Source organism: Erinaceus europaeus, chromosome 6, assembly GCF_950295315.1.
Source record: "Erinaceus europaeus chromosome 6, mEriEur2.1, whole genome shotgun sequence".
Classification (NCBI taxonomy): Eukaryota; Metazoa; Chordata; class Mammalia; order Eulipotyphla; family Erinaceidae; genus Erinaceus; species Erinaceus europaeus.
This window is the reverse complement of record NC_080167.1, coordinates 35,787,981-35,813,407: the sequence shown is the minus strand read 5'-3', so window position 1 is coordinate 35,813,407 and position 25,427 is coordinate 35,787,981. Positions and strand designations below refer to the sequence as shown.

The 25,427-nt window shown below is 39.2% G+C and overlaps 1 protein-coding gene across 1 annotated transcript in view; it reads right to left on the bottom strand.

The window, feature by feature from the left end:
- Positions 1-2,803: 2,803 nt before the first annotated feature.
- The window catches only part of NUP133 (nucleoporin 133), a 93,785-nt gene continuing 71,161 nt past the window's right edge, over positions 2,804-25,427 (bottom strand). The window contains exons 20-26 of the mRNA XM_060192026.1: positions 18,435-18,593; positions 17,708-17,843; positions 16,115-16,233; positions 14,914-14,994; positions 12,296-12,360; positions 7,804-7,892; positions 2,804-3,022 (exon numbers count right to left, since the gene is read on the bottom strand). Coding sequence (XP_060048009.1) covers positions 2,886-3,022; positions 7,804-7,892; positions 12,296-12,360; positions 14,914-14,994; positions 16,115-16,233; positions 17,708-17,843; positions 18,435-18,593 — 786 coding nt within the window. The 3' untranslated portion in view covers positions 2,804-2,885. The remainder of the gene's footprint in view (positions 3,023-7,803; positions 7,893-12,295; positions 12,361-14,913; positions 14,995-16,114; positions 16,234-17,707; positions 17,844-18,434; positions 18,594-25,427) is intronic.

The following is a 25,427-nucleotide window of genomic DNA, read 5'->3' as shown; positions in this document are numbered from 1 at the left end:
CCTAGCCAAGGGCAACAAAAGGGAATAAATAAATCGGTCTGCAGTTGGCTGTCTTTCTCTCCCCCTGTCTTCTCCTCCTCTCTCCATTTCTCAGTCCTAGCCAAGGGCAACAAAAGGGAATAAATTTTTAAAAAAAAAAAAAATTTTATTTTTTGTGGGGGCCAGGAGGTAGCACAGTAGGTTAAGTGCACATGGTGCAAAGCACAAGGACTGGCATAAGAATCCTGGTTCGAGCCCCAGCTCCCCACCTGCAGAGGGTAGCTTGACAAGCAGTGAAGCAGGTCTGCAGGTGTCTCTCTCCCCATCTTCCCCTGCTCTCTCAATTTCTCTCTGTCCTATCCAGCATCAATGACAATAATAATGACAACAACATAAACAAGGGCAACAAAAGGGAAAAAATGGCCTCCAGGAGCAGTGGATTCGTAGTGCAGGCACCAAACCCCAGCAATAACACTGGAGGCAGAAAAAAAAAAATGCATATTTTTGTGTTGTTCTCATTAATCCTTTCACTCATCTTCAGGTAAATAAGACCACACCACCACCATCTGAAGGGGACACATTTTAAGGATACCTGAAATTTTGGCTAGTAATGAATTTTATACATCCCTTTTTCCCTATATAGTCCTACGATAAAGTTTATGAAATACATTACTTAGTTAATAACTAAAATTTTAAAAGAACAATTAGTGGCTTGGGATTCTTGGCTCCAGACTACTATTTTGACTACTAACATAAACAGCTCCATTATCCTGTTTTCCTAAATATATTCAAATGTTGAAAAGAAAGCACACTGGCTGTACTCTGAGAAACTAAAAACTAAACCCTCTCTTCTCCATATTTAACATCTGACCATTTCTGATACTGTTTAGTTAGTATTCAACTGGCCAAGGTTACAATTACAACTCACTGTCCAATTTCTGGTCTTAATATAAAGTCAGATAGAAACTGAGTGATATCATTAGTTAGAATAAAGAAGCTTTGAGAACTATTACTTTTCAGTTAAATCAGTTGCTACAGTAAGAAACTAGTAAATGGTTTCCAGCATTACACATGGTTTAGATTAGCTAGGCAAAAGGGTAAAGGCAGAGTTCTGTGTAAATTATCCTAAAACTATTCCACATATATAAATAATACTACAATTCATTTTATACCTAGGCTAAAAAGCCACAATTCCACTGACACTCTACCTTTTACAGAAAAGTTTTCAGGCAGGGGTAGATAGCATAATGGTTATGCAAACAGACTGTCCAATGCCTGAGGCTTTGAAGTACCAGGTTCAATCCCCGGCACCACCATAAACCAGAGCTGATCAGTACTCTATTTTGTTTTTTTTTTGTTAAAGAAAGTTTTCATAATTCTCAATGAATTAATCAGTCAGTTAGCAATTAGCTCCATTCTTTTGTCATTCCAAGTCAGAAAAAATTGGTATTTATCTTAGTAGGTACTTCCCACTAGCCCTAGCTAAAATAGAAACTAAGCACTCTAGTCTTTTCTGGGGTATCCAGTGTTACTCCTATTTTTGAATGTCATTTTTTAGTTATAGAAACTGAAGCCTAGAAGTGATTTATGCAGGAGTTGGGCTGTAGCACAGTGGGATAAGCGCATGTAGTGCAAAGCGCAAGGACTGGCGTAATGATCCCGGTTCCAGCCCCCGGCTCCCCACCTGCAGGGGTGTCGCTTCACAAGCGGTGAAGCAAGTCTGCAGGTGTTCTTCTTCCCCTCCTCTCTCCATTTCTCTCTGTCCTATCTAACAACGATGACATCAATAACAACAACAATAATAACTACAAGGGCAACAAAAGGGAATAGATATTTTAAAAAATTTAAAAAAGAAGTGATTTATGCATGTAGGTAGCCATAACCAGGACATAAAAATCCAGAACTGATATGGATCAACCTGTCAATGCCCATGTTCAGCGGGGAAGCAATTACAGAAGCCAGACCTTCAACCTTCTGCATCCCACAATGACCTTAGGTCCATACTCCCAGAGGGTTAAAGAATAGGAAAGCTATTGGGGAGGGGAGGGGATACAGAGACCTGGTGGGAATTGTGCGAAGCTGTACCCCTCGTATCCTATGGTTTTGTCAGTGTTTCCTTTTTATAAATAAAATTTTTAAAAAAAAATCCAGACCTGAGTGAGATTTAAAAGGGGGGGGGGGTTATCATAATAGTTATGCAAAGAGACTCTCATGACTGAGGCTCCAAAGTCTCAGGTTCAATCCCTACCCCAGCCCCAACATAAGCTGATCAGTGCTCTGGTTAAAAAAAAAAAAAAAGTATGAAGCAATCACTGATAAGTTTCTAATGAATAAAAGGAGGGGCACCTGCAGGGGGGGCAGCCTCACAAGCCTCTCTCATTTTTTCTTTCTGTCTTAGCCAAAAAAAAAAAAAAAAAAGGGGAAAAAAACACCATGCAACTAAAAACCAAAACCATAGTCACACAAGTATTTTATATAGTAGCTTCCAAATACAGTATTAACAAACGTCAGCAATAACGAACTAGGGAGATAGTATATCAATTTACTGGTCAACAGAGTTTCATGACTACAGCTCAGATGTCCCATGTTCAATCCCTGGCACCATCATAGGCCCTAACAGTACTCTGGTGGGGAAAGGGGACAGATATGACAAACAGAAACACAGTAATACACAACTGTACAGGGTGAGAGGGAAATAGAATAATGGCATGAAAAGGATTTTCATGCCTGAGACTTTGAAGTGTCAGATTCAATTCCCCACAACATAAGCTACAGCTGCACAGTGCTCTAATAAAAACCAAAAAGTAAAATAAAGTATAGACATCCAGATGTTTATGGCCAAAAAAATTTTTATAATTACATATGTATACAAATTTCCAGAAACAGCAACCATTTTATGAAAAAAATTACATTTGTCCCTGTACATAATATTCGTAATTTGCTTTCAGTACAAATGCAAAGAAAGAGTTAGACTTTAAGCTTCCAAGTTGATCTGCTTGTAGAAGGTCTTTTACTTCTGGTAGGTATTCATTGAGCTGAATGCCTATAATCAAACACAGAAAAGTCATTTTTAATTTTCATAAACCTTCAAATGAACTAAGATGATAGATGACAAAAACACCTGTGCTTCTATTTAAAATAAAATTCCACTAAGCTATTGGGAAATATTCTGCTATCAATTCCTTCCATCTGTCAAACATACTTTCATTCTTAGAAGAGTAAAGTGTTTTCTCTCCTAGTGGCCAAAATACCCTGTATATTTAAAGTCTTCAATAGAACCTGAAGTGTCTGCATTTTTCTCCACAGCTTAAGTCATTCCTTTAATGCAGAAAAAATTTACACAAATAGTCATTTTAAAAATATTCAAAAGGGGGCCGAGTGGTAGCACAGCAGGTTAAGTGCACATGGTGTGAAGAACAAGGTCAAGGACGCTGGTTTGAGCCATGGGCTCCCCACCTGTGAGGGGAGAGGGGGTCACCTCACAAGCAGTGAAGCAGGTCTGCAGGTATCTATCTTTCTCTCCCCTTCTCTATCTTCCCCTCCCCTCTCTCGATTTCTGTCTTATCCACCACCAACAATAGCAATAACAACGACAACAAAATGGAAAAAATGGCCTCCAGGAGCAGTGGATTCATAGTGCAGGCACTGAGGCCCCAGAACTAACCCTGGAGGGAAAAAAAAATCCAAATAAACACATTTATTCATCTATTTGTGAAATAATTCTGCAAAACTACTATCTTGAGACCTACAGCTACAGGGGGTCAAGCAGTGACACACCAGGTTAAGCCATAAAGTGCAAAGCACAAGGACCTGAGCAAGGATCCTAGTTTGAGTCCTCGGCTCCCCATCTGTAGGAAGGTCGCTTCACAAGTGGTAAAGCAGATCTGCAGGTGTCTTTTCTCTCCCTCTCTCTATTTTCCCTCCCCTCTTAATTTCTCTCTGTCCTATCCAGTGAAAATAGAAAAAAAGGCCACCAGAAGCAGTGGATTCATAGTGCCGGCATTGAGCCACTGCAATAACCCTGGAAGCAGGAAGGAAGGAAGGAAGGAAGGAAGGAAGGAAGGAAGGAAGGAAGGAAGGAAGGAAAGAAGGAGCGAGCTACAGCATCTCAAAATGCATAATAGTTTTAAATATAGAGTTTGATAGGTGGAAGCATCATTTCTTTGTTAGTTCTCTATAGTACTGGAAAGTCAACAAGCACTGATTAAATGGGCTGTTTAAATTAAATGGGCTGTGTAGTTATGAAAAAGTATGTATAACTTCCCTCACTTGATAAAAACATATAACTTGTTAAAAACATATTAATTTACTCTAGACATTTTCACTTCTATTTTTAAAGTATATGTCTGTTTAGAATAATATTTAAGGGCAGGGGTAAATAGTATAATGGTTACGCAGAGACTTTCATGCCTGAGGCTAAAAAAGTCCCAGGTTCAGTCCCCAGTAGCATCATAAGCCACAGCTGAGCAGTGCTCTGATAAACACCACTGTCACTGGTCATCTCCATCAGGAACAACATAGTGGATATCCCTCTGTGGGCCCCTATCAGACCTGTCCTCAGTGTGAATCAACAATGGTAGGGGATGTTTCATTCTCCAAAGGTTGGATAGCATACTCTGCCTATCACCTGAGGATGATGGGTCCTGAAACTGGTGCAGCCTGGAATGTGAACTCAGATTTACAGGGATGCATAGACTCCTGTGCTGAATATGGGCCCCATATCAAATAGATGGGATTTACAGTTAACAATATTTATATACTTTTCCCATATTTGTGAGCGACTCTCTTCCCTGATCCAGCTTTCTGGCCCTTTTGCCAACTGTGACACCATCCCCCCCAGATAACAGTTTAGGTCACTGACATAATGGATGTCAGGCGTGGGCAAAAATTAGTTGGGTCATGGGCCCCTTGGAATATACCTAAAATAGACCTACTAGCTTTATTCAAAATGGAGACCCCCCAAATCTCCATCCATAATATTCTTGCCTTTGGGTTCATAATTAGTCAACAATTTGCTCTGCTTTCTATCTTAACTCTGTCAGTCATTAGGGTCCAGATGCTACCATAATGCCAAATGGACTTCTCTGGGCAGATGACCCCACCAATATGTCCTGGAGCCCCATGTCCCTGCCCCACTAGGGAAAGAGAGAGACAGGCTGGGAGTTATGGATCTGTCAACACCCATATTCAGCGGGGAAGCAATTACAGAAGCCAGACCATCCACCTTCTGCATCCCATAATGACCCTGGGTCCATACTCACAGAGGGAGTATTCTTTAGAAAGGAAAGCTATCAGGGGAGGGGATGGGATGGGATACAGAGTTCTGGTGGTAGGAATTGGGTTTTGTCAGTGTTTCCATTTTATAAATAAAAACTTAAAAGGGGGGGGGGGGGTCGGGCAGTAGCGCAACAGGTTAAGCGCAGGTGGCACAAAGTGCAAGGACCAGTGTAAGGATCAGGTTCGAGGCCCTGGCTCCTCACCTGCAGGGGAGTGACTTCACAAGCGGTGAAGCAGGTCTACAGGTATCTATCTTTCTCTCCTCCTCTCTCTCTCTTCCCGTCCTCTCTCCATTTCTCTCTGTCCTATTCAACAATAACAATATCAATAACTACAACAAAAAAAAGGACAACAAAAGGGAGTAAAAAAAAAACTTAAAAAAATAAAAAAGATAAATGAATGAAATGTTAAAAATAATTAACAAATAAATGTTTTAAGCAATTTAAAATATCACCATAAAAAATATGGCTGGGGGAGTCAGGCGGTAGCGCAGCTGATTAAGTGCAGGTGGCACAAAACACAAGGACTGGCATAATGGTCCCAGTTTGAGCCCCCGGCTCCCCACCTGCAGAGGAGTCGCTTCATAAGTGGTGAAGCAGGTATGCAGGTGTCTTTCTCTCCCCCTCTGTCCTCCCCATCTGTCTCCATTTCTCTCTGTCCTATCTAACAAGAAAATCAACAACAACAACAATAAAAAACAAAAGCAACAAAAGAGATAAATAAATAAATAAATGTGGCTGGATAATTCTGTAATTAGTATGAGCTATGTTTACATTTATGTATGAAAGAATAAAAATTTCTCAGCTCTAGTCTAACATACTCTATATCAAGTTCTCAGTTAAAAAAATTAAAGTAAATGTACTTTCTTTTTTTTTATTTAAAGATTTATTAAGGGAGTGAGAGAACCAAAGCACCAGTTGAGATGTACCAGGGTTCAAACTCAGGAGCTCATGCTTGCAAGCCCTACATTCTAACACTGTTCCACCTCTGGAACCACAATTTTTTTTTTAAATATTTTATTTACTTATTATTGGATAATGACATAGAGAAATTGAGAGGGGAGGGGAGACAGAGAAAGAAAGAGACAGAGAGACACCTACAACACTGCTTCACCACTTGTGAAGCTTTACCCTGCAGGTATGGCTCAGGAGCTTGAACCTGGGTCCTTGAGCACTGTAATGTGTGTGATTAACCAGATTCGCCATTGTCTGGCCCCACCACAATAATCTTTAATTCATCACTCTCCCTGAGAAGTACCATTTTATTCAAGGGGGATTACTTATGTTAAGCATGGTATACTTAGTTTAGTAAGAGAAATATATAAAAAAATATATCTTGTTTTTCAATTTTCATGAATTAACTGAAAAATTAAAAGAAATGATTACTTCTATCAGTATAGATTTTCAGTGTCATAACTAATATTTGTATCCATCCTTTGTCCATCAGCATGGAGACATCACTACACCTTGATGCATGCTCCTCTAACTGCAGAGGTAAAAAGTAAGCCTTTCCTTTGAACAGATCTAATTCTAAACATGCCTTTGATATATATATATATTTTTTAGGTACCATGGTCTCATGCATATGTGAGATCATCCCTTTGGAGGTCTGGGTTTCTCTCTCTTATTCAGACAATGAGGCTGAGAGAGGAGAATAAACAGACCAGAAAAAAACCTCCCATGTGGTCCTGAAGTTCAAACCCAGGTAGAGCACATGGCAAGGCAAACACTTACCTTGATGAGCTAGCTATCTAGCTATCTCTCCAGAGAGACCATATACTACTGAGAGAAGGAGGAGGGAGGGAGGGAAGAGGAAGGGAGGGAGGGAGGGAGGGAGGGAGAGAGAGGGAGAGAGAGAGAGAAAGAGAGAGAGAACGCGCATATGTCTCTTCAACACTCCAGACTGTGACGGAGGTACAAAGAGCTTTTCACATAAGCAACAACAGAAACAATTCATCACCACTAAACCAGATCTAACTTCAGACTTACTCAGTACCTGAAAGGCTGTTTCCAGTAAAGCTATCTGTATATTCCTCAAACATAACTGGGTGAAATGGGTAACAGTCCAAGGGTAGCAACAGCTCCCAGACACAAAGTTTTAACTCAATATGAAAAAGTCAGTAAGCTCTTATAAATAGTAGTCATTCATATGCTGAATTTAAATCTACTATCTCTAGGTTCAACTACTACACCCTATGTTTTGAGCATTTACCCTGTTGTATCTGGAATTCCTGATTTTTTTGTAAACCTTGCTAATAAAAGGAAGGGCTTTTGTGGGGCCTTGTCGACTCCTATGTGTTTAGGGAAAGTCACCTCCAGGCTTTCAGTCAGACTATGAAGTTCCTGAGAAATCTTTGAGGATAGTACAACTTAGGCAACAACAAAGTGACAGACAGAGGAGATGAAAAATTTGATTCTAAAACACTTATAATCTTGTAAGACAAGGTTAAAAATCTAAAATATCTAATTATCTAAAATAAGGTTAATTATCTAAAATAATTAATTAAAAATATTTTAAGCATATCTTGAAAAAAAACAAATCACTTACCATCTTTTAAAAGTTTCTGTAAGATTTTCACAAATATGCTGTCTTTAGATACTTCAATTGGATCATCTTTACCATCTGAACTGGACCAGCTAGAAAACAAAATCATCACAAAAGAAAAATGAAATCAAGGATATATTAGAAACAAATGACTTTGTTGTCCATTTTGGTAGTACTGGAGGGTAGAGAATCTCATGTTTTGGGATACTAATTCAGATTATTTAAAAGGGGGGCTTTAAATGCTGGATACTTAGAGCCTCCATATTAGAAAAAAGATGCCATGCCATACTCACCCAATATAACTATTATGTATTTGATGTCAGGAGTCAAATACTGGATTGTCAGAAAAGACACTGACATTTTTCTACTTTTTTCTTTTACATTATCTTTATTTATTTACTGGATAGAGACTGTTAGAAATGGAAAAGGAGAGGGAGATAAAGAGGGAGAGAGTCAGGAAGACACCTGCAGCCCTGCTTCACCACTTGCAAAGCCTTCTCCCTGCAGGTAGGGGACCCTTGCTCAAATTTTCTGTTTTTCAATGAGAAAATATATCATGACTTTTTCAAAAACCCAATAGCAAGGTTATCATTCCCATGAAAATCCTTTAAATAACAAATCTAGTAAGTATCCCAGAGTATGTTCTTTCAGAGCACATAATCTGTTTGACACCAGATGGGATTGCCATGACAATGGAGGGAAGTTCCAGTGCTGTGGGGTGCCTCTCTTTCTCTCAATGGAAAAAACAAAACAAAACAACAATAGCAAAAACTGGCCAAGAAAATTAAAATCTATCACATATATGAAGCCCCATCTCTGAAAATAGCAAACAGCTTCTTTTGCTGAAATTTATCTGCTTTAAAAAAAAAAAAGATTTATTTATTCATTTATGAGAAAGATGAGAAAGAGAAAGAACTAGACATCACTCCGGTACATGTGCTGCCGGGGATTGAACTCAGGACCTCATGCTTGAGAGTCCGATGCTGTATCTACTGTGCCACCTTCCAGACCATGAAATTTATCTGCTTTATCAAAAATTATCACAACTGAAATACAAAGATACAGAGCCATAGCTTTGTTGTATATATTCCACACAATATCTGAATTTTTTTTTAAAAAGTCAGGACAAGCAATTCTAGTGAGATGAAAGCACACTTTTACATGACTGAGAAGAATCAAATAGGCAGAGTTAGATGCTTTAGAGGATGATCTCCAATTCCAAATTTAATAGCAATTATAACTATTTAGGCATGATTGAGGAAGAAAATTTCTAGTGCAAATAGTTCTACTACAGCTGGGAGTAGTGCTATAGTTTTACCTTTCCTCTCTGTTTATCTCTCTCTTTCTTTAAAATAAAGAACAAAGAAATGGCCCAGTGATGCTGTTAAGTGTTAGTCTGGCTTATATGCAAAGCCTTAGGACAATTTTTTAAAGATTTATTTTTATCTATTGTATAAGCCAGAGGAAGAGAAACAAGTCAGAATAGCATTCTGGCATACAGAGTGCAGAGAACTGAGTTCAGGACTTTGTGCTTGCAAGTCCAGAGTTCGAACACTGCATGGTCTCCCAGGCCACCCAAACACTAAAGGGGGAAAAATACGAGCAGGTAAAGTCTTACCATTCGCGTCACATTTCCTTTATAATGTTTTTAAATCCATTCCTACAAATGACTGTCCCTAGTTATTTTTGCTGCTGTCTCTCACCACCACCATTCTATAGATTGAACTCCTCCTTTGTGGAAAGAGGTAACTGTGAAAAGTAAGTTTTGATGATGATGAAGAAGAGGGCACACAGATATTCAAATTGCAGTAATTTTTTAATGGAAGGAGAAGAGGGAAAATAAGGCAGGGGAGAAGGAATGGAGGAGGATGAGGAAGTGGAGGAGGAGCAAGAGGAAGAAGAGGAGGAAGAAGGAGTAGGAGTAGCAGCAGTCTGGTAGGTGGTGCACTTGGTAATTGGACTCTCTATTTTTAAATCTTATCTTTATATATTTATTTTCCCTTTTTGTTGCCCTTATTTTTTATTGTTGCTGTAGTTAGTATTGTTGTTATTATTGATGTTGTTGTCCTTGTTAGATAGGACAGAGAGAAATGGAGAGAGGAGGGAAAGACAGAGAAGGGGAGAGAAAGATAGACACCTGCAGACCTGCTTCACTGCCTGTGAAGCGACTCTCCTGCAGGTAGGGAGCTGGTGGCTCTTCAAGCCACGTGCACTTAACCTGCTGTGCTACCACTCAACTCCCAAAGCATTAGACTCTTAAGCATAGTCTTGAGCTCTATCCCTGGCATCTCATATACCAGAGTGATGTTGTTTCTCTCTCTCTCATTAATAAATCCAATCTTTAGAAATAAATAAATGAATAAATATTCAAAACTAGTTTTATGAAAACAAGGGAGCTATGTATTATCTAAATTTTGTGTCCTTACCCTCCCTCCAACAAAAGGTAACAAACCACCATAGTTTTCACAAGTCTTAGAAAAAGTCTGCTTGCTTCTGCTTTTTTGTTATTTGTATTTATAACCAAAGCACTGCTAACCTCTGGCTTATGGCAGTATGAAGGGTAGAGCATTGAACCTAGGATTTGGGGCCTCAGACATGAAATCTGCTTTGCATTAGCATTATGCTATATCTCCCCCACCCCAGTGGTCCTAAAAGGTTAAACTATTCTTTGATAACTAATGAGAAGTTTAAAATGACTAATGAACTTTTAATGAACCATTAAAACTTTCCTAATTTATTATTTCTTTAAAAGATTTATTTCTGAGAGAGGATGAAAGAAAAACAGAGTACCAGTCCCACACATATACCAGGATTTTATGCTTGAGAGTCCAACACTGTGCTGCCTCCCAATATATAATTACAATAAAGTTAGGGAGGGAGGCAAATGGTTAGCACACCCAGTAAAACACATGTTACCATGCACAAGAAATAGGTTCGTAGACCTCAAATAAATCCCTCTCTCCACTGTTACCAGTCATCTCCATAAGGAACAACAAAATAGACCCCTTTGTAGGCCCCCCATAGGACCTTACCCTCAACTTGGATCAACAACAGTAGAGAATGGTCCATCCTCTGAAGGTAGGATGGACAACATACTCTATGCTACCTGAGGTAGATGGGTCAATATTGGGGCAGCTTGGAATGTCCCTACTCATGACCACAGAATGTGAGCTCAGATCTACAGGGATGTAGAGGTCACATAGGCTCCTAAGCTGAATATGGGCCTGAGATCACATCAAATCGATGGAGTTTACAGTCAACAATATTTATATACCTTTCCCATATTAGGGAGCTATTCTCTTCCCTGATCCAGCTTTCTGTCCCTTTTCCAGCCATGACATCACCTCCCCAAACAATAACTTGGATCCATCTGTATATCAGATTTCAGACTCAGAGAGGAAAAAAAATAGTATAGCTACAGGCCCTTTGAAATATAACTAAAATATGCCTACTAGCTATCTACAAAATGGAGGACCCCCAACACTTCATCTGCACTATTCCAACCTTTAGAACCAGGATTAAACCAATTTGTTTGGCTTTGTATGTTAATTCTCTTTTCAGCCACCATGTTCCAGATGCTAGCATGATGCTGACCAGACTTCCCTGGACAGACAACCCCATCAAAGTGTCCTGGAGCTCTGCTTCCCCAGAGCCTCATCCTACTAGGGAAAGAGAGAGGCAGGCTGCAGGTATAGATGGACCAGTCAACACCCATGTTCAGCAGGGAAGCAATTACAGAAGTCAGACCTTCCACCTTTTGCATCCCACAATGACCTTGGGTCCATACTCCCAGAGGGATAAAGAACAGGAAAGCTAACAGGGGAGGGGATGGGATACAGAGTTCTGGTGTGAATTGTGTCAAGTTGTACCCCTCTTATCCTATGGTTTTGTTAATGTCTCCTTTTTTAAATAAAAATAAAAAAATTAAAAAAGAACTAGGTTTCAGCCCCAATCCCCACCTGCAGGAAAAACACTGATAGGTGACTATCTTTCTATCTCTCCTCCCCTCTCAATTTTTTTTTTCTATCAGAAAAAGAAAGTAAAATAAAGCAAAAAAAAAAAATCTGCCAGGAGCAGTGGATTAATTGTGCAAGCACCAAGCCTCAATGATAACCCTGATTGCAATAATAAAATAAAATAAAACATACAATTAGGTTACAAAGCCATCTGATATAAAGTACAATAATTTTCCTAAAAAGTCCTTCCCCAAAACTGTAGATACATGTTATAAAACCCAAAACAAATGAGCTTGTAGAAAAAAGAACAAAAACAAACAGGCAAATAGTTAAGACTGTCTCTTGTACAATTTGAGAAGATGGTTGGGGTGAAGATAAGGGGGGATGAGGGATATAGAACCTTGGAGCAGGTTTTGTAGGTGATTTACATATATTAAGCATGGATATGAAAACAGACCTGAAATCTGATAACTGTGTGAAACAATTGTAAATCACAATCTCTCTCTCTCTCTCACACACACACATACACACACACTTACTTATCTCTTTGAAGTGCTTTGCAAAGAATTTCCAGCTTTAAATTATTTATGTTTATATCTTCCTCCTTTAAAGCAAAACAAAAAAATTCACATTAGTTTTGATTTTTCAAAATAGTATGCTTTTATTAGTTATGCCAATTCTTAGTTCAACCTAAGTGTCTCTGCTTAAATTCATAGGTTTGAAAACTTTAAGTATATATGCACACATACATGCATGCAAAATATATGCATGTATATATTCATACTCCTATGTTCACAGCTGTACTACTTATAAAAGCCAAAATATGGTGGAGTCGGGCCATAGTGCAGGGGTTAAGTGCAGGTGGTGCAAAGTGCAATGACCAGCGTAGGGATCCCGGTTCAAGCCCCCGGCTCCCCACCTGCAGGGGAGTCGCTTCACAGGTGGTGAAGCAGGTATGCAGGTGTCTTTCTCTCCCCCTCTGTCTTCCCCTCCTCTCTCCATTTCTTTCTGTCCTATCCAACAAGGATGAAGGATGACATCAATTACTACAACAATAAAACAAGGGCAACAAAAGGGAATAAGTAAATATTTAAAAAAATTTTTTTTAAAAAGCCAAAATATGGAAGTAACCTGAATGTCCAATAATAGGTGGCTGGATAAAGAAATTATGGGAGATACATATATATATATGTATATATATATATATATATATATATATATATATATATATTCATTCAATAGAATAGTACTCTTCAATAAAAAAATAATAAATTTAAAGAAAAAGATGAAATCTTACCATTGAAACAAAATGGGTGGAACATGAGGTGATTATGCTAAATGAAATGAGTAAAGAAGTGAAGGACAACTAGTGAATGCTTTTGCTCATCATGTGGAAGACAGATGACTAAAGCAAGTGGACTTCTCCCCTCAAAAAAAGAAAACAAAAAGTGTCTTGAACTTTGTGAGAACTTTGAAAAATATTGGGGACAGGGAGACACAGAATTTTAGTAAAGGTGCTGGGACTTAAATGCACCATATATGGATGTGAAATCATACCTCTTGGGTTTTTTTTTTAACATTGTTAAATCACTAGTAAAAAAAAAAAAAAAATGAAAGAAAAACTTCCCCATTAGTACTAAAAAGATCCACTAATACTTTTTTGAACTAGTTTTTGATTATTCTGTGATAACCTGATTTTATCAAGAAACTTGCAAGGGCTAAGATTTCTTTATTTTGAATTGAAGTAACACTAGTCTGTAATGCTACATAGGTTTCAGGTGTACATATGTCAATATTTGTAAACACTACATTATGTCACTGAAAAAATCTGACATTACCATCAAAGTGACATTTGTTTGTTTATTTCTGCCAATAGGGCTATTGCTGGGGCTCAGTGCTGGCACTACAAATCCACTGCTGCTTGCAGCCATTTTCTTTTTTTCCCATTTTTCCCCTAATTTTTATTAGATAGGACAGAGAGAAATTGAGAGAGGGAGAGAAGATATCGACATCTGCAGACCTGCTTCACTGCTCATGAAGCGGATCCCCTGCAGGTGGTGAGCAGGGACTCAAACCCAAGTCACTGTGCCATGTGCTTGGTAAATGTGTGCTAACCAGGGAGTACCACAGCCACCCCTGTCCCACTGTTTAATTTACACACCAAAGATGATTTAGATTTCTAAACAAGGCAATGTGTATAAAGCCAATACAGGGCTAGCAAGATAGTTTACCTGGGTAATGTACTTGTTTTGTTTTCTCATGTATACAACCTAGGTTTGAATCTAACCCCCACTGCGTTGAAGGAAACTTTGGTGCTGTGGATCTTTCTTTCTTTCTTTCTTTCCTTTTTTATCTGTTTATCTCTCTCTCTCTCTCTATCTGAGATGGACTGGTATGGTGAAGTCCCAGTGACAACAAAACAACAACAACAACAAAGAGCCAATACAGAAATAGGTCAACTTAATAACTGAGAAACTAATAAAACTTGATAATGTGAAATAGGAAAAAAAAATCTTTAGAAGTTTAAAAAGCAACATTAATTTGTATGTGGATAATGGGAATGTGAAAATTAAAAGGCAATGAGGCTAGGGGAGATAGAACAGTGGTCATACAAATAGGATCTCATGCCTGAGGCTCTGGGGTACCAGGCTCAATCCCCAGCAACACCAGAACTGCCAAAACTGAGCAGTGTTGGGGGAGGGAGGTGAAGAGAGAAAAGGAAGAGAAAAAGAAGTGAAGTATGGTGGTGCACCTGGTTGAGCGCACACATCATAATGCACAAGGACCCAGGTTTGAGCCCTCAGTCCTCACCTGCAGGGGGAAAGCTTTTCAAGTGGTCAAACAGTGCTGCATGTCTCTCTCTTTCTCTTTCCCTCTCTACTTCCCTTACCCTCTCAATTTGTCTCTATCTAATGAATAGATAAAAAAATAATAAAATACATAAATTTTTAAAAATAAAAAGAAGTGGATTCTCTTGACAATTTTTCTAAAGAGCTGTATGTATTCCAAGAGTTAGGAGTAGTTGAACCAGAGTTCTTTCTAATGAATGTATTTTCATGACTTGACAGAAGAGATCATTTCCCCCCTTTATATTCAGTTTCACAGGAAAACATTAAGTTGTAATACTTGCCTGTAACCATATTGTGATTTTACTTACCTCATCAATATATTCCAGCAAATCCAAAGCTTTCTTGAAATCATATTCATTAGCTCTTCTGTTTTCGTCACAGATATATAGCTATGACAAGTTAGAACAGGGTAGAGGATTAAGGCTATAAGTAGGTGTAATACTCAAACTACTTTTCTAGACTATAGTCCACAATCTAGCTATGTTCTTAGAAATGTGCTGCAGAGAAGGATGAGGGAAGAATTAAGACCATATAGAGTCAATTAATTAAACTATTTGTCTTACAGGAGGAAAGAAAAGAAATACTGAAATATATCTCATGGTATCTATTTATCCATGAAAAATGAAAAATGCAAGTGATTTCTTCTGATCACCCGAATAAGGATCTTTAGGAGTAGGTAGAAATAAACAGGGAAAGGGATTAGGTGGTGGGCACACCCAGTTAAGTACACATATTACTATGTGCAAGGACCCAGGTTTGAGCCCTTGCTCCCCACTTATACAAGGGGGATGTTTCACGAGTGGTGATGCAGGCCTGTAGGTATTTATCTTTCTCCCTTGGTCTCTTATCTTCCCCTCCTCTCTCAATTTCTCTCTGTCCCATCCAATAAAAATAGAAAGAATACAAGAAGAGGAGGAGGAGAAGGAGGAAGAGAAGAAGAAATTAGAAAAAAAAATGGCAGCTGGGAGCAGTGGATTTGTAGTGCTGGCACTGAGCCCAGTGATAAACCTCCTGGAAGGAGGAAGGGATGAAGGGAGGGAGGAGGAGAGACTCATACATTGAGCCATTACTTTCTTTTTTTTTTTTGCCTCCAGGGTTATGGCTGAGGTTGTGTCTGCACTATGAATCCACTGCTCCCGGAGGTCATGTTTTTTCCACTGTTGTTGTTGCTGTTATTGTCGAATAGGACAGAGAGAAACTAAGAAAGGAGGGGGAAAGATAAACACCTGCAGACCTGCTTCACCACTTGTGAAGCAACCTTACTGCAGGTGGGGAGCCAGTGTCTTGAACCAGGATCTTTGTGAGGGACCTGCACTTAACTGGGTGTGCTACCGCCCGGCTCCCCCAAGCCATTACTTTCTATTAATTGCCGTGTTGAGCCCAGCGTCTAATACTTATTTTAAGGAAAACTTATCAGGTAAGTAGGAAGTAAAAATTCTTAGAAATTATACTACATGACCTAAGAAATACTAAAGAAATGCTGAGCCTAAATATTTAAAAAGCATGTACTTCAATGAGTTGTGGTGCAGTCAATACTGGCATTGCACTGAGACTTAGATGTTTCTCTGTTAGCAGCTGTTCAGGTAGGGTCTCCTGATGTAACAGAAAGCGTTCCTGCTCAGCCATTTCTAAAATGAGAGGGGTAGTGTAAATTTTTACTTTGAATATCATAAAACATCTATCTTAATTTAAAAATAAGGAACATCACTAAAGGTAATCTCATCAATATTCAAATAGAATTATAATGTTATTGACTCCTGATCAAGTTAAAACATTCCTATTTTTTATTGAAATCATACAAATTATCACAACAATAACAAACATGAATGGAGAGAAGAATTAAGATAATATCTGCTATTTCATGAGTTGTAAGTTCCCAAATAACCAGATGCACCACCATCTGGTCCCCATAACTTCCCAAATATGGAGTGTTTCAGTCCCATTTCCTGGCAACTTAGTAAACTATTTCTCCCTACCAGAGTTCCTAGTATGATTTCATTCACTATGGGAAATGGCCTTTTTAAAACAGTATGGAGGTCTAGGAGGCTGTACAGTAGATAGCATCTGACCTATGAAGGAAAGAGTGGAGAAGGATTTGGGGTTCTAGTACATGATGGTGGAAAAGGACCTAAGTTGGGAATGAGAGTGCTTTGCAGACAGCTATCACTGGGAGATAAGAAACCGTATCAATACCTATACTGTAATTCCCCAGTAAAATCATTAAAAATTTTTGTAATAAAAAAAAAAGTAAAAGACCAGGAGTCGGGCAGTAGCGCAGTGGGCTAAGCGTACGTGGTGCAAAGCGCAAGTACTGGCATAAGGATCCCGGTTCCAGCCCCCCGGCTCCCCACCTGCAGCGGAGTCGCTTCACAGGCAGTGAAGCAGGTCTGCAGGTGTCTATCTTTCTCTCCCCCTCTCCATTTCTCTCTGTCCTACCTAAAAAAAAAAAGTAAAAGATCAGGGGCTGGGTGGTGACACATCTAGTTTGGCACACATATTACAATACACAAGGACCCAGGTTCGAGCCTAGTCCCTGCCTGCAGGAGGAAAGTTTCTTGGGTGATAAAACAGTGCTGCAAGTGTGTCTCTGTCTCTCTCACCCTTCCCTCTTGATTTCTGGTTGTCTCTATCCAATAAACAAATAAATATAATAAAAATTTTTTTAAAAAGGTGCACACCACTGCCTAGTCCTAAAAAAAAGTAAAAGACCAGACAGTTTTACTTATATGTAGAATATATATAGACAACTAAACTTCCAAAAAAACGAGAGAGAGATAGGAAGAGGAAGAGAACATGGAGAAGAAATTAGTAGTAGTAGTAGTAGTAGTAGTAGTAGTAGTAGTAGTAGTAGTAGCAACCAAACTATCTTTTAGACTTTATGAAAGACTATAATGCAATTATGGGGGCAGGTGTGCGCACAGGAACTTTACTGGTGGGAACAGTGAGTTACACACACATATAGATGTGAGTTTATACCCTGGAAGTCTGGTAAATCCTTAATAAAATGTTCTCCAGAGAACAGGTTCTATTCCGTAACAGAACATTCTGAATCCACTGATAATCTAACTGATCTATAATTCTTGTTCAATCTTTTTCTTTTACCTTCAATTTTTTCTTGTAACGTATTCTCTGAAAATTCTGAAGCTAATGCAGCCAATTTACTCAAGCCAAGAAGTGTTTTTTTCTTTGCAAAATAACGTGTTTCCATATTTGCCAAACCCAGAAGTGTTGCATGAGCCTATAATAAACACAGTAAGAAAACAGTGTAAGATCCTGAGTGTTAAGTTAGTTCAAAAAGAGGTTAAGTATATCTCAAACTTAATTGACCCCAAATTATATCAATAAGAAAAATATTCAGGGGAGTCAGGCTGTAGTGCAGCGGGTTAAGTGCACGTGGTGCAAAGTGCAAGGACCGGCATATGAATCCCGGTTCGAGGCCCCCAGCTCCCCCACCTGCAGGGGAGTCACTTCACAGGCGGTGAAGCAGGTCTGCAGGTGTTTGTCTTTCTCTCGTCCACTCTGTCTTCCCCTCCTCTCTCCATTTCTCTCTCTCTAAAAAAAAAAAAAAATTATAAAAAAAATATTCATACAAGAAAAACATCCAATAAAAAAGTGACTGTTATTCACATATTAGTAAAATATTTTGCTTCTACTAGTCAAATCATAATGATTAGTTTTTAATGAGGTATCACAAATAAAAAAAATTGTATTCAAGTCACATGAGCAAAGAGGAGAAGCAATATATCTTAAACTCTGTAAATAGTATTTTAATTACTGAAAACTAAACTAACAAAAATAAGTTAAAAAGCTAAATCTTTACATAACTTACCTTTTCTAATTCTTGGCTGTTAATTTCATGTAACCAGCTGAGATGTTCATGAGCTTGCAAAAAATTTGTTAGTTGTCCATGCTGAGAAATGGGCTGAGATAATAATTTGCCTCTCTTTCCTTTCTCCAGATACCAACGGAAGAGAAAGTCTGAAAAATTCTACATAAAATAGTCAAGAATCCAGTAGTATTTAATAAGAGTTCCAAAACTGCATCTTATAATGTAGTTAAACATAATTTAAAATACAAATGCTATAGCACATTTAAAGTACATAAAATACTAAATTTCTCTCCAAAGTTTAAAACTACAAAATAGGGCTGGCAGGCTGGGGAGACAGCATAATGGTTATGCAAGACTTTCATGCCTGAGGCTCTGAGGTCCCAGGTTCAATCCCCAATACCACCATAAGCAAGAGCTGAGCAGTACTCTGGTCTTTCACTGTGTCTTTCTGTATTTCTCTCTCATTAAAATAAAATTTAAAAAAATAGGGCTGGGGGAGTCAAAATTTAAAAAAATAGGGCTGGTGGTGGCGCAGCGGGTTAAGTGCATGTGTCGCAAAGCGCAAGGACCAGCATAAAGATCCTGGTTCGAGCTCCCGGCTCCCCACCTGCAGGGGAGTCGCTTCACAGGTGGTGAAGCAGGTCTGCAGGTGTCTATCTTTCTCTCCCCTTCTTTGTCTTCCCCTCCTCTCTCCATTTCTCTCTGTTCTGTCCAACAACAACTACATCAGTAATCACTACAGCCATAAAACAACAAGGGCAACAAAAGGGAATAAAGAAATATTAATAAAAAATCTTTAAATAAAAAAAAAATAGGGCTGGTAAATAGTTCACTTAGATAATGCACTGCTTTGCCATGTACACAATCCAGGTTCAGGCTTGGCATCAGAGCATGGAGGAAGCTTCAGTACTATGGTTGGTGTGTTTATCTATCTCTCCTTCTCTGCCTCTTTGTCTACTTAAGAAAAAAAAAAGTCACCTCAGAGCTGTGAAGCCCTGATTATGATAAACAATCACAACATGAGCTACTTCTTTTTTTATTAGTGATTTTCTTCACAGTAATAGGGTTATGTGTGGCTTGGAGGGGAAGAGAGGACTGGACCTGGAAGAAGGGGGGAGCAATTATGTACAAATGTAGACAGATAGTTGTAGAGATGATATTTAACCCATGTCTACAATCTTAGGAGAATGCAGTGATTGGCAGTGGATAGATTTGGGATTCAGAGCTCTGGTTGTGGGAACAGTATGGAATTATGCCTGTTGACATGCAATTTTGTAAATCAATATTAAACCACTAATGTTTTTGGGCTGCATAAGGTAGAAGTTCTGACTTCTGTAACTGTTTCTCTGCTGGACATGGGCATTGTCAGGTCAATCCATACCCCCAGCCTTTTTCTATTGTTCCCTAGCGGGGTACAGCTCTGGAGAGGCAAGGTTCCAGGACACATTGGAGAGGTTGTCTGCCCAAAGAAGTCAGGACAGAATAATGGTAGCATGTGCAACTTGATGTCTGAGGCTTCAGATCTTTCAACTGTAGATTATTAATTCAATTGGGTCTCTTGTATTTATACGTTCTTTTGGGAGGAGAGCCAGATCCTATCCATTACTCTATGAGCATGCCTCCCAGAAGTCTGAGCTACTTCTTATACTGTAGGGCATTTAAATATTAAATAAATGTTTGACAAATGAAGACATTAAGACTCAGAGAGGGGCTTGTGCTCAAAGTCACTTAGGATGTGTATTATCCAACATGGTAGATGTAGCTGTTTATATTAAATTAAAATAAAAAATTCAGTCCCTTGGTCATTCATTTCAGTGTTTGATAGTCACTTGTAGCTGACAAATTCTATTTTATTTTTAAATTTTTAAATTTACTCCCTTTTGTTGCTCTTGTTCTATTGTTGTAGTTATTGTTGTTGATGATGTCATCGCTGTTGGATAGGACAGAGAGAAATGGAGATAGGAGGGGAAGACAGAGAGGGGAGAGAAAGAGACCTGCAGACCTGCTTCAATGCTTGTGAAGAGACTCCCCTGCAGGTGGGGAGCCAGGGGCTAGAACTGGGATCCTTACGCTGGTCCTTGCGCAGGTGTTTATCTTTCTCTCCCCCTCCTCTGAGTTTCTCTCTGTCCTATCCAACAATAACAGCAACAGCAGCAGCAACAATAATAACAGCGACAACAGTGGAAAAAACATGACCTCCAGGAGCAGTGGATTCATAGTGCAGACACAACCTCAGCCATAACCCTGAGGCAAAAAAAAAAAAAAAAATTAATGGCCACCTGCGCTTAACCTGCGGCTCCCAGCAAATTCTACTTTTGATAGTGTAAGCAAGAGTCCTACTATCATAACAGTTTATTTAACAATCCCAAGACTCCATCTTTCCATAAGATCTCAGAGGCAACATTTGGTACCAAATAGCAGTGTGCACTGGGATAATTAATTTGAATCTAGAGAAGCCCCAAATACCCAGTTTCTTTATATATTCACTCACTTTTCTTGTAGTTTTAGCAACCAAGTCCTGGACAACCTCTATTCCTTAAATTAAAAAAAAAAAAAATCATACTTGGGCTGTCAAACAGAGACCCAAAAAGGGACAAAGGAAACAGGGAGATTGGCTCTTTTGCTAGTTCCCAACCCCCACACATGCTACTGCTGCTGGAACTCCTGTGGAGGGAATTTCTTTAGCAAGATTCCTGGATCAGCAGGGGTGTCTTTCAAATGTGTGTCATTCAAAAGACACTGAAGGTAGCAGGAACTTTATCTGAGTGACAGAATACCTGACCAATCAGAGCCTTGGTCTAGCCTGGGGTAAGGCATCTGTGTTCTGCTCACACTTGAGTTTGCCCCATAGTTACTGCTTATAATTGCTTATTTTTTAGTTTGGTCTAGGAAAGAGACGAAGCTGTGTGGAGCCAATCTGTACTGGTTCAATCTGCAGACTGACAGGGAACTGTATTCAATTTTATTCTATTATCATTATTACCTGTGCTTGTGTGTGCCGCCCCCCACCCCCCAACTTGAGAAAAGTACCCATTGTTGTTTCTTCCTTGGATAAGTGATTGGGTGTGCTACACATTCTGGGAAGGACATACCCTTCCCCAATCTTTTCTTTCTTTTTTTCCTTCTCCAGGGTTATTGCTGGGCTCGGTGCCTGCACCATGAATCCACCGCTCCTGGAGGCCATTTTCCCCCCTTTTGTTGCCCTTGTTGTAGCTTCGTTGTGGTTATTATTATTGCCCTTGTTGACACAATTCGTTGTTGGATAGGACAGAGAGAAATGGAGAGAGGAGGGGAAGACAGAGAAGGGGAGAGAAAGATAGACACCTGCAGACCTGCTTCACCGCCTGTGAAGCGACTCCCCTGCAGGTGGGGAGCCGGGGGCTCGAACCAGGATCTTTACGCTGGTCTCTGCGCTTTGCGCCACATGTGCTTAACCCACTGCGCCACTGCCCGACCCCTCCCCAATCTTTTCTATACTTCTCTTTTTCTTTCTTTAAAGTTGATCTAAAACAATCTCTCCTTTCACTATTTTTTTTCTTTTCTCTCTTTTTTATTCACTGGCACTGGTTTGTGAATTATTTTGTAGAAAAAGTGTGACTGACAGTAGATTCTTTTTTTCTCTCTCCCACTGTGTATCTCTCCTCTTCTCTCTCTCTTCCCATTATCTCTAGAATTGATAGTTGATAGATTATTTTCATACTTGTCTATTCTTTTTTTTTTTTTAAATATTTATTTTATTTATTTATTCCCTTTTGTTGCCCTTGTTGTTTTATTGTTGTAGTTATTATTGTTGTTGTTGTTGGATAGGACAGAGAGAAATGGAGAGAGGGAGGGGAAGACAGAGAGGAGGAGAGAAAGATAGACACCTGCAGACCTGCTTCACCACCTGTGAAGCGACTCCCCTGCAGGTGGGGAGCCGGGGTTCGAACCGGGATCCTTATGCCGGTCCTTGTGCTTTGCGCCACCTGCGCTTAACCCGCTGCGCTACAGCCCGACTCCCTATACTTGTCTATTCTTACTGTTCCTTGCTTCTTCCTTTTTCTTTCCCTTTGTATTGTTGGTATTTGTTTTTAGAGTGGAGGTGTTGCTTGACTATCTGGTTTTGGTTGAACTGCATTAATCTTAGCTTCAGCTGCTAGTGTACTTTACAAGGTTTGTGACTATATCTGAGAAAAGACTCTAGTGTGGCCTATATTCACACAACACAACTGAAGAGCGATAGGACAGAAAAATACAAACCACATCAACTAAAAAAAAAAAAGTCAAATCAAGAGCAACAAATAAAATTGGCTAAAATAATGAATGAGGATAGGATCCCAGAAGAAATTCCAAGTAAGTCATAAGCAATTATAGATAAGAGAACTACCCAAACAGTAATGGAACTATAAGTTACAGAAATGAGGGCAACTAGGGAGGCGGGGCTATGGTGCAGCAGTAGCTGTGTTTCTTTCCTCTCCTCTCCCTGGTCAACTAGGAATACCAAAGGAGACCACTTGGAACTACAACAAGACAGGATTAGAATGACTTCAGGAACCCACCAAAATACCAGTGAGTTCAAATTCTCCTAAACAGAGAAGAACCTAGGGAGAGATTAAGTGGCTGATAACAGTCCTCCAGTTTACCAGTTGAGACACCACCTCCAGTCTGTTTCACCAATAAAAACACGGCTGAAGGGCGGGGGGGGGGAGAGAAGCCCAATGCTGACACCAGGGGACAGAGAACTGACAAGGAAACTCAGGAGAAGATATATACCTCAGTGGCCTAGAGGTGGGGCTGTAAGAGTCTCCTTGCACAACCACTGGGTTATCTCTACCCCACCCTGCTTAATCGCTTGGTCAGGAGTAAGGGATTAAGCGAAAAAGGCTACAATTTCCTAGATAACTAGCAACTTCCAAAACTAAGTAAAGAGGAAGTAGATAACATGAACAGGCCCATCACAGTTAATGAAACTGAAAGTTATCAAAAACCTTCCCAAGAATAAAAGTCCTGGAGAAGATGGTTTTACAAATGAATTCTACAAAACCTTAAAGCAAAAGTTAATACCTCTACTTTTAAAAGTCTTCCAGAAGACTGAAGACACTGGAATACTCCCTTCTATCTTCTATGCAGTCAACATCACCCTAATATCAAAAGCAGACAGGGACACAAACAAAAAAGAAAACTACAGACCAGTATCTCTGATAAACATCAATGCTAAAACATTGAACAAAATTCTAGCCAACCGGATACAGCAGTATATTAAAAAGTGTGTTCATCATGACCAAGTGGGGTTTATCCCAGGGATGCAAGGTTGGTTTAATATACATAAACCAATCAATGTTGCCAGGCTGAGCTTCACGGGCGGGAGACAGAGACAACCAGGGACTCATGGCTGAGTGGTACGCAGTTCAGTCTTTATTCATGTGGAACGCAGCGCAATCTAAGCTATCTCTAATCACAATCTTGTCCTTCTCTATCCTGAGGCAGAAGAGTCAGGTCCAAAGAGGATGTACGTAGGATAGGGAGAGGGGAGAAGGAAAAAGCGCGAACCAATGAGGATTAAACCAGTGCCCTGAAGGCAGGGTGGTGCTTAGTTAACAGTGGTTATATAAATAGAATACAGTGTTAAGCAGGGGGGATTAAACCAATGAAACAGAAGGGGTCTTAAAAGCAGAATTTAAAAGCATACCAACACAATGTGATCAACCACATCAATAAAAGCAAGACCAAAAACCACTTGGTCATATCAACAGATGCAGAGAAAGCTTCTGACAAAATACAACATCCCTTCATGATCAAAGCCCTACAAAAAAATGGGACTAGAGGGAAAATTACTCAAAATAATGGAGTCTATATATGGCAAACCTACAGCTGACATCATACTCAATGGTGAAAAACTGGAAGTATTTCCACTCAGATCAGGTACTAGACAGGGCTGCCCATTACTATTCAACATAGTGTTGGAAGTTCTTGCCATAGCAATCAGGCAGGAGCAAGGAATTAAAGGTATACAGATTGGAAGAGAAGAAGTCAAACTCTCCTTATTTGCAGATGACATGATAGTATACACAGAAAAACCTAAGGAATCCAGCAAGAAGCTTTTGGAAATCATCAGGCAATACGGTAAGGTGTCAGGCTACAAAATTAACATTCAAAAGTCAGTGGCATTCCTCTATGCAAACACTAAGGTAGAAGAACATGAAATCCAGAAATCAATTCCTTTTACTATAACAACAAAAACAATAAAATATCTAGGAATAAACCTAACTAAACAAGTGAAAGACTTATATACTGAAAATTATGAGTCACTACTCAAAGAAATTGAAAAAGACACAAAGAAGTGGAAAGATATTGCATGTTCGGGGTTGCAAGAATTAACATCATCAAAATGAATATACTACCCAGAGCCATCTACAAATTTAATGCTATCCCCATCAAGATCCCAAGCACATTTTTTAGGAGACTAGAAAAAAATGCTAAAAATGTTTATCTGGAAGCAAAAAAGACCTAGAATTGCCAAAACAATCCTGAGAAAAAAGAACAGAACTGGAGGCATCACACTCCCAGATTTCAAATTGTGTTATAGGGCCATTGCCATCATAACTGCTTGGTACTGGAACATGAATAGATACATTGACCAGTGGAATAGAATTGAGAGCCCAACAGTAAGCACCCACACCTATGGACATCTAATCTGTAACAAAGGTGCCCAGACTATTAAATAGAGAAAGCAGAGTCTCTTCAGCAAATGGTGTTGGAAGAAATGGGTTGAATCATGCAGAAGAATGAAATTGAACCACTATATTTCAACAAATACAAAAGGAAATTCCACATGGATCAAGGACTTGGATGTTAGACCAGAAACTATGAAATACTTAGAGGAAAATATTGACAGAACTCTTTTCCACATAAATTTGAAAGACATCTTCAATGAAACAAATCCAATTACAAAGAAGACTAAGGCAAGTATAGGTTTATGGGACTACATCAAATTAAAAAGCTTCTGCACAGAAA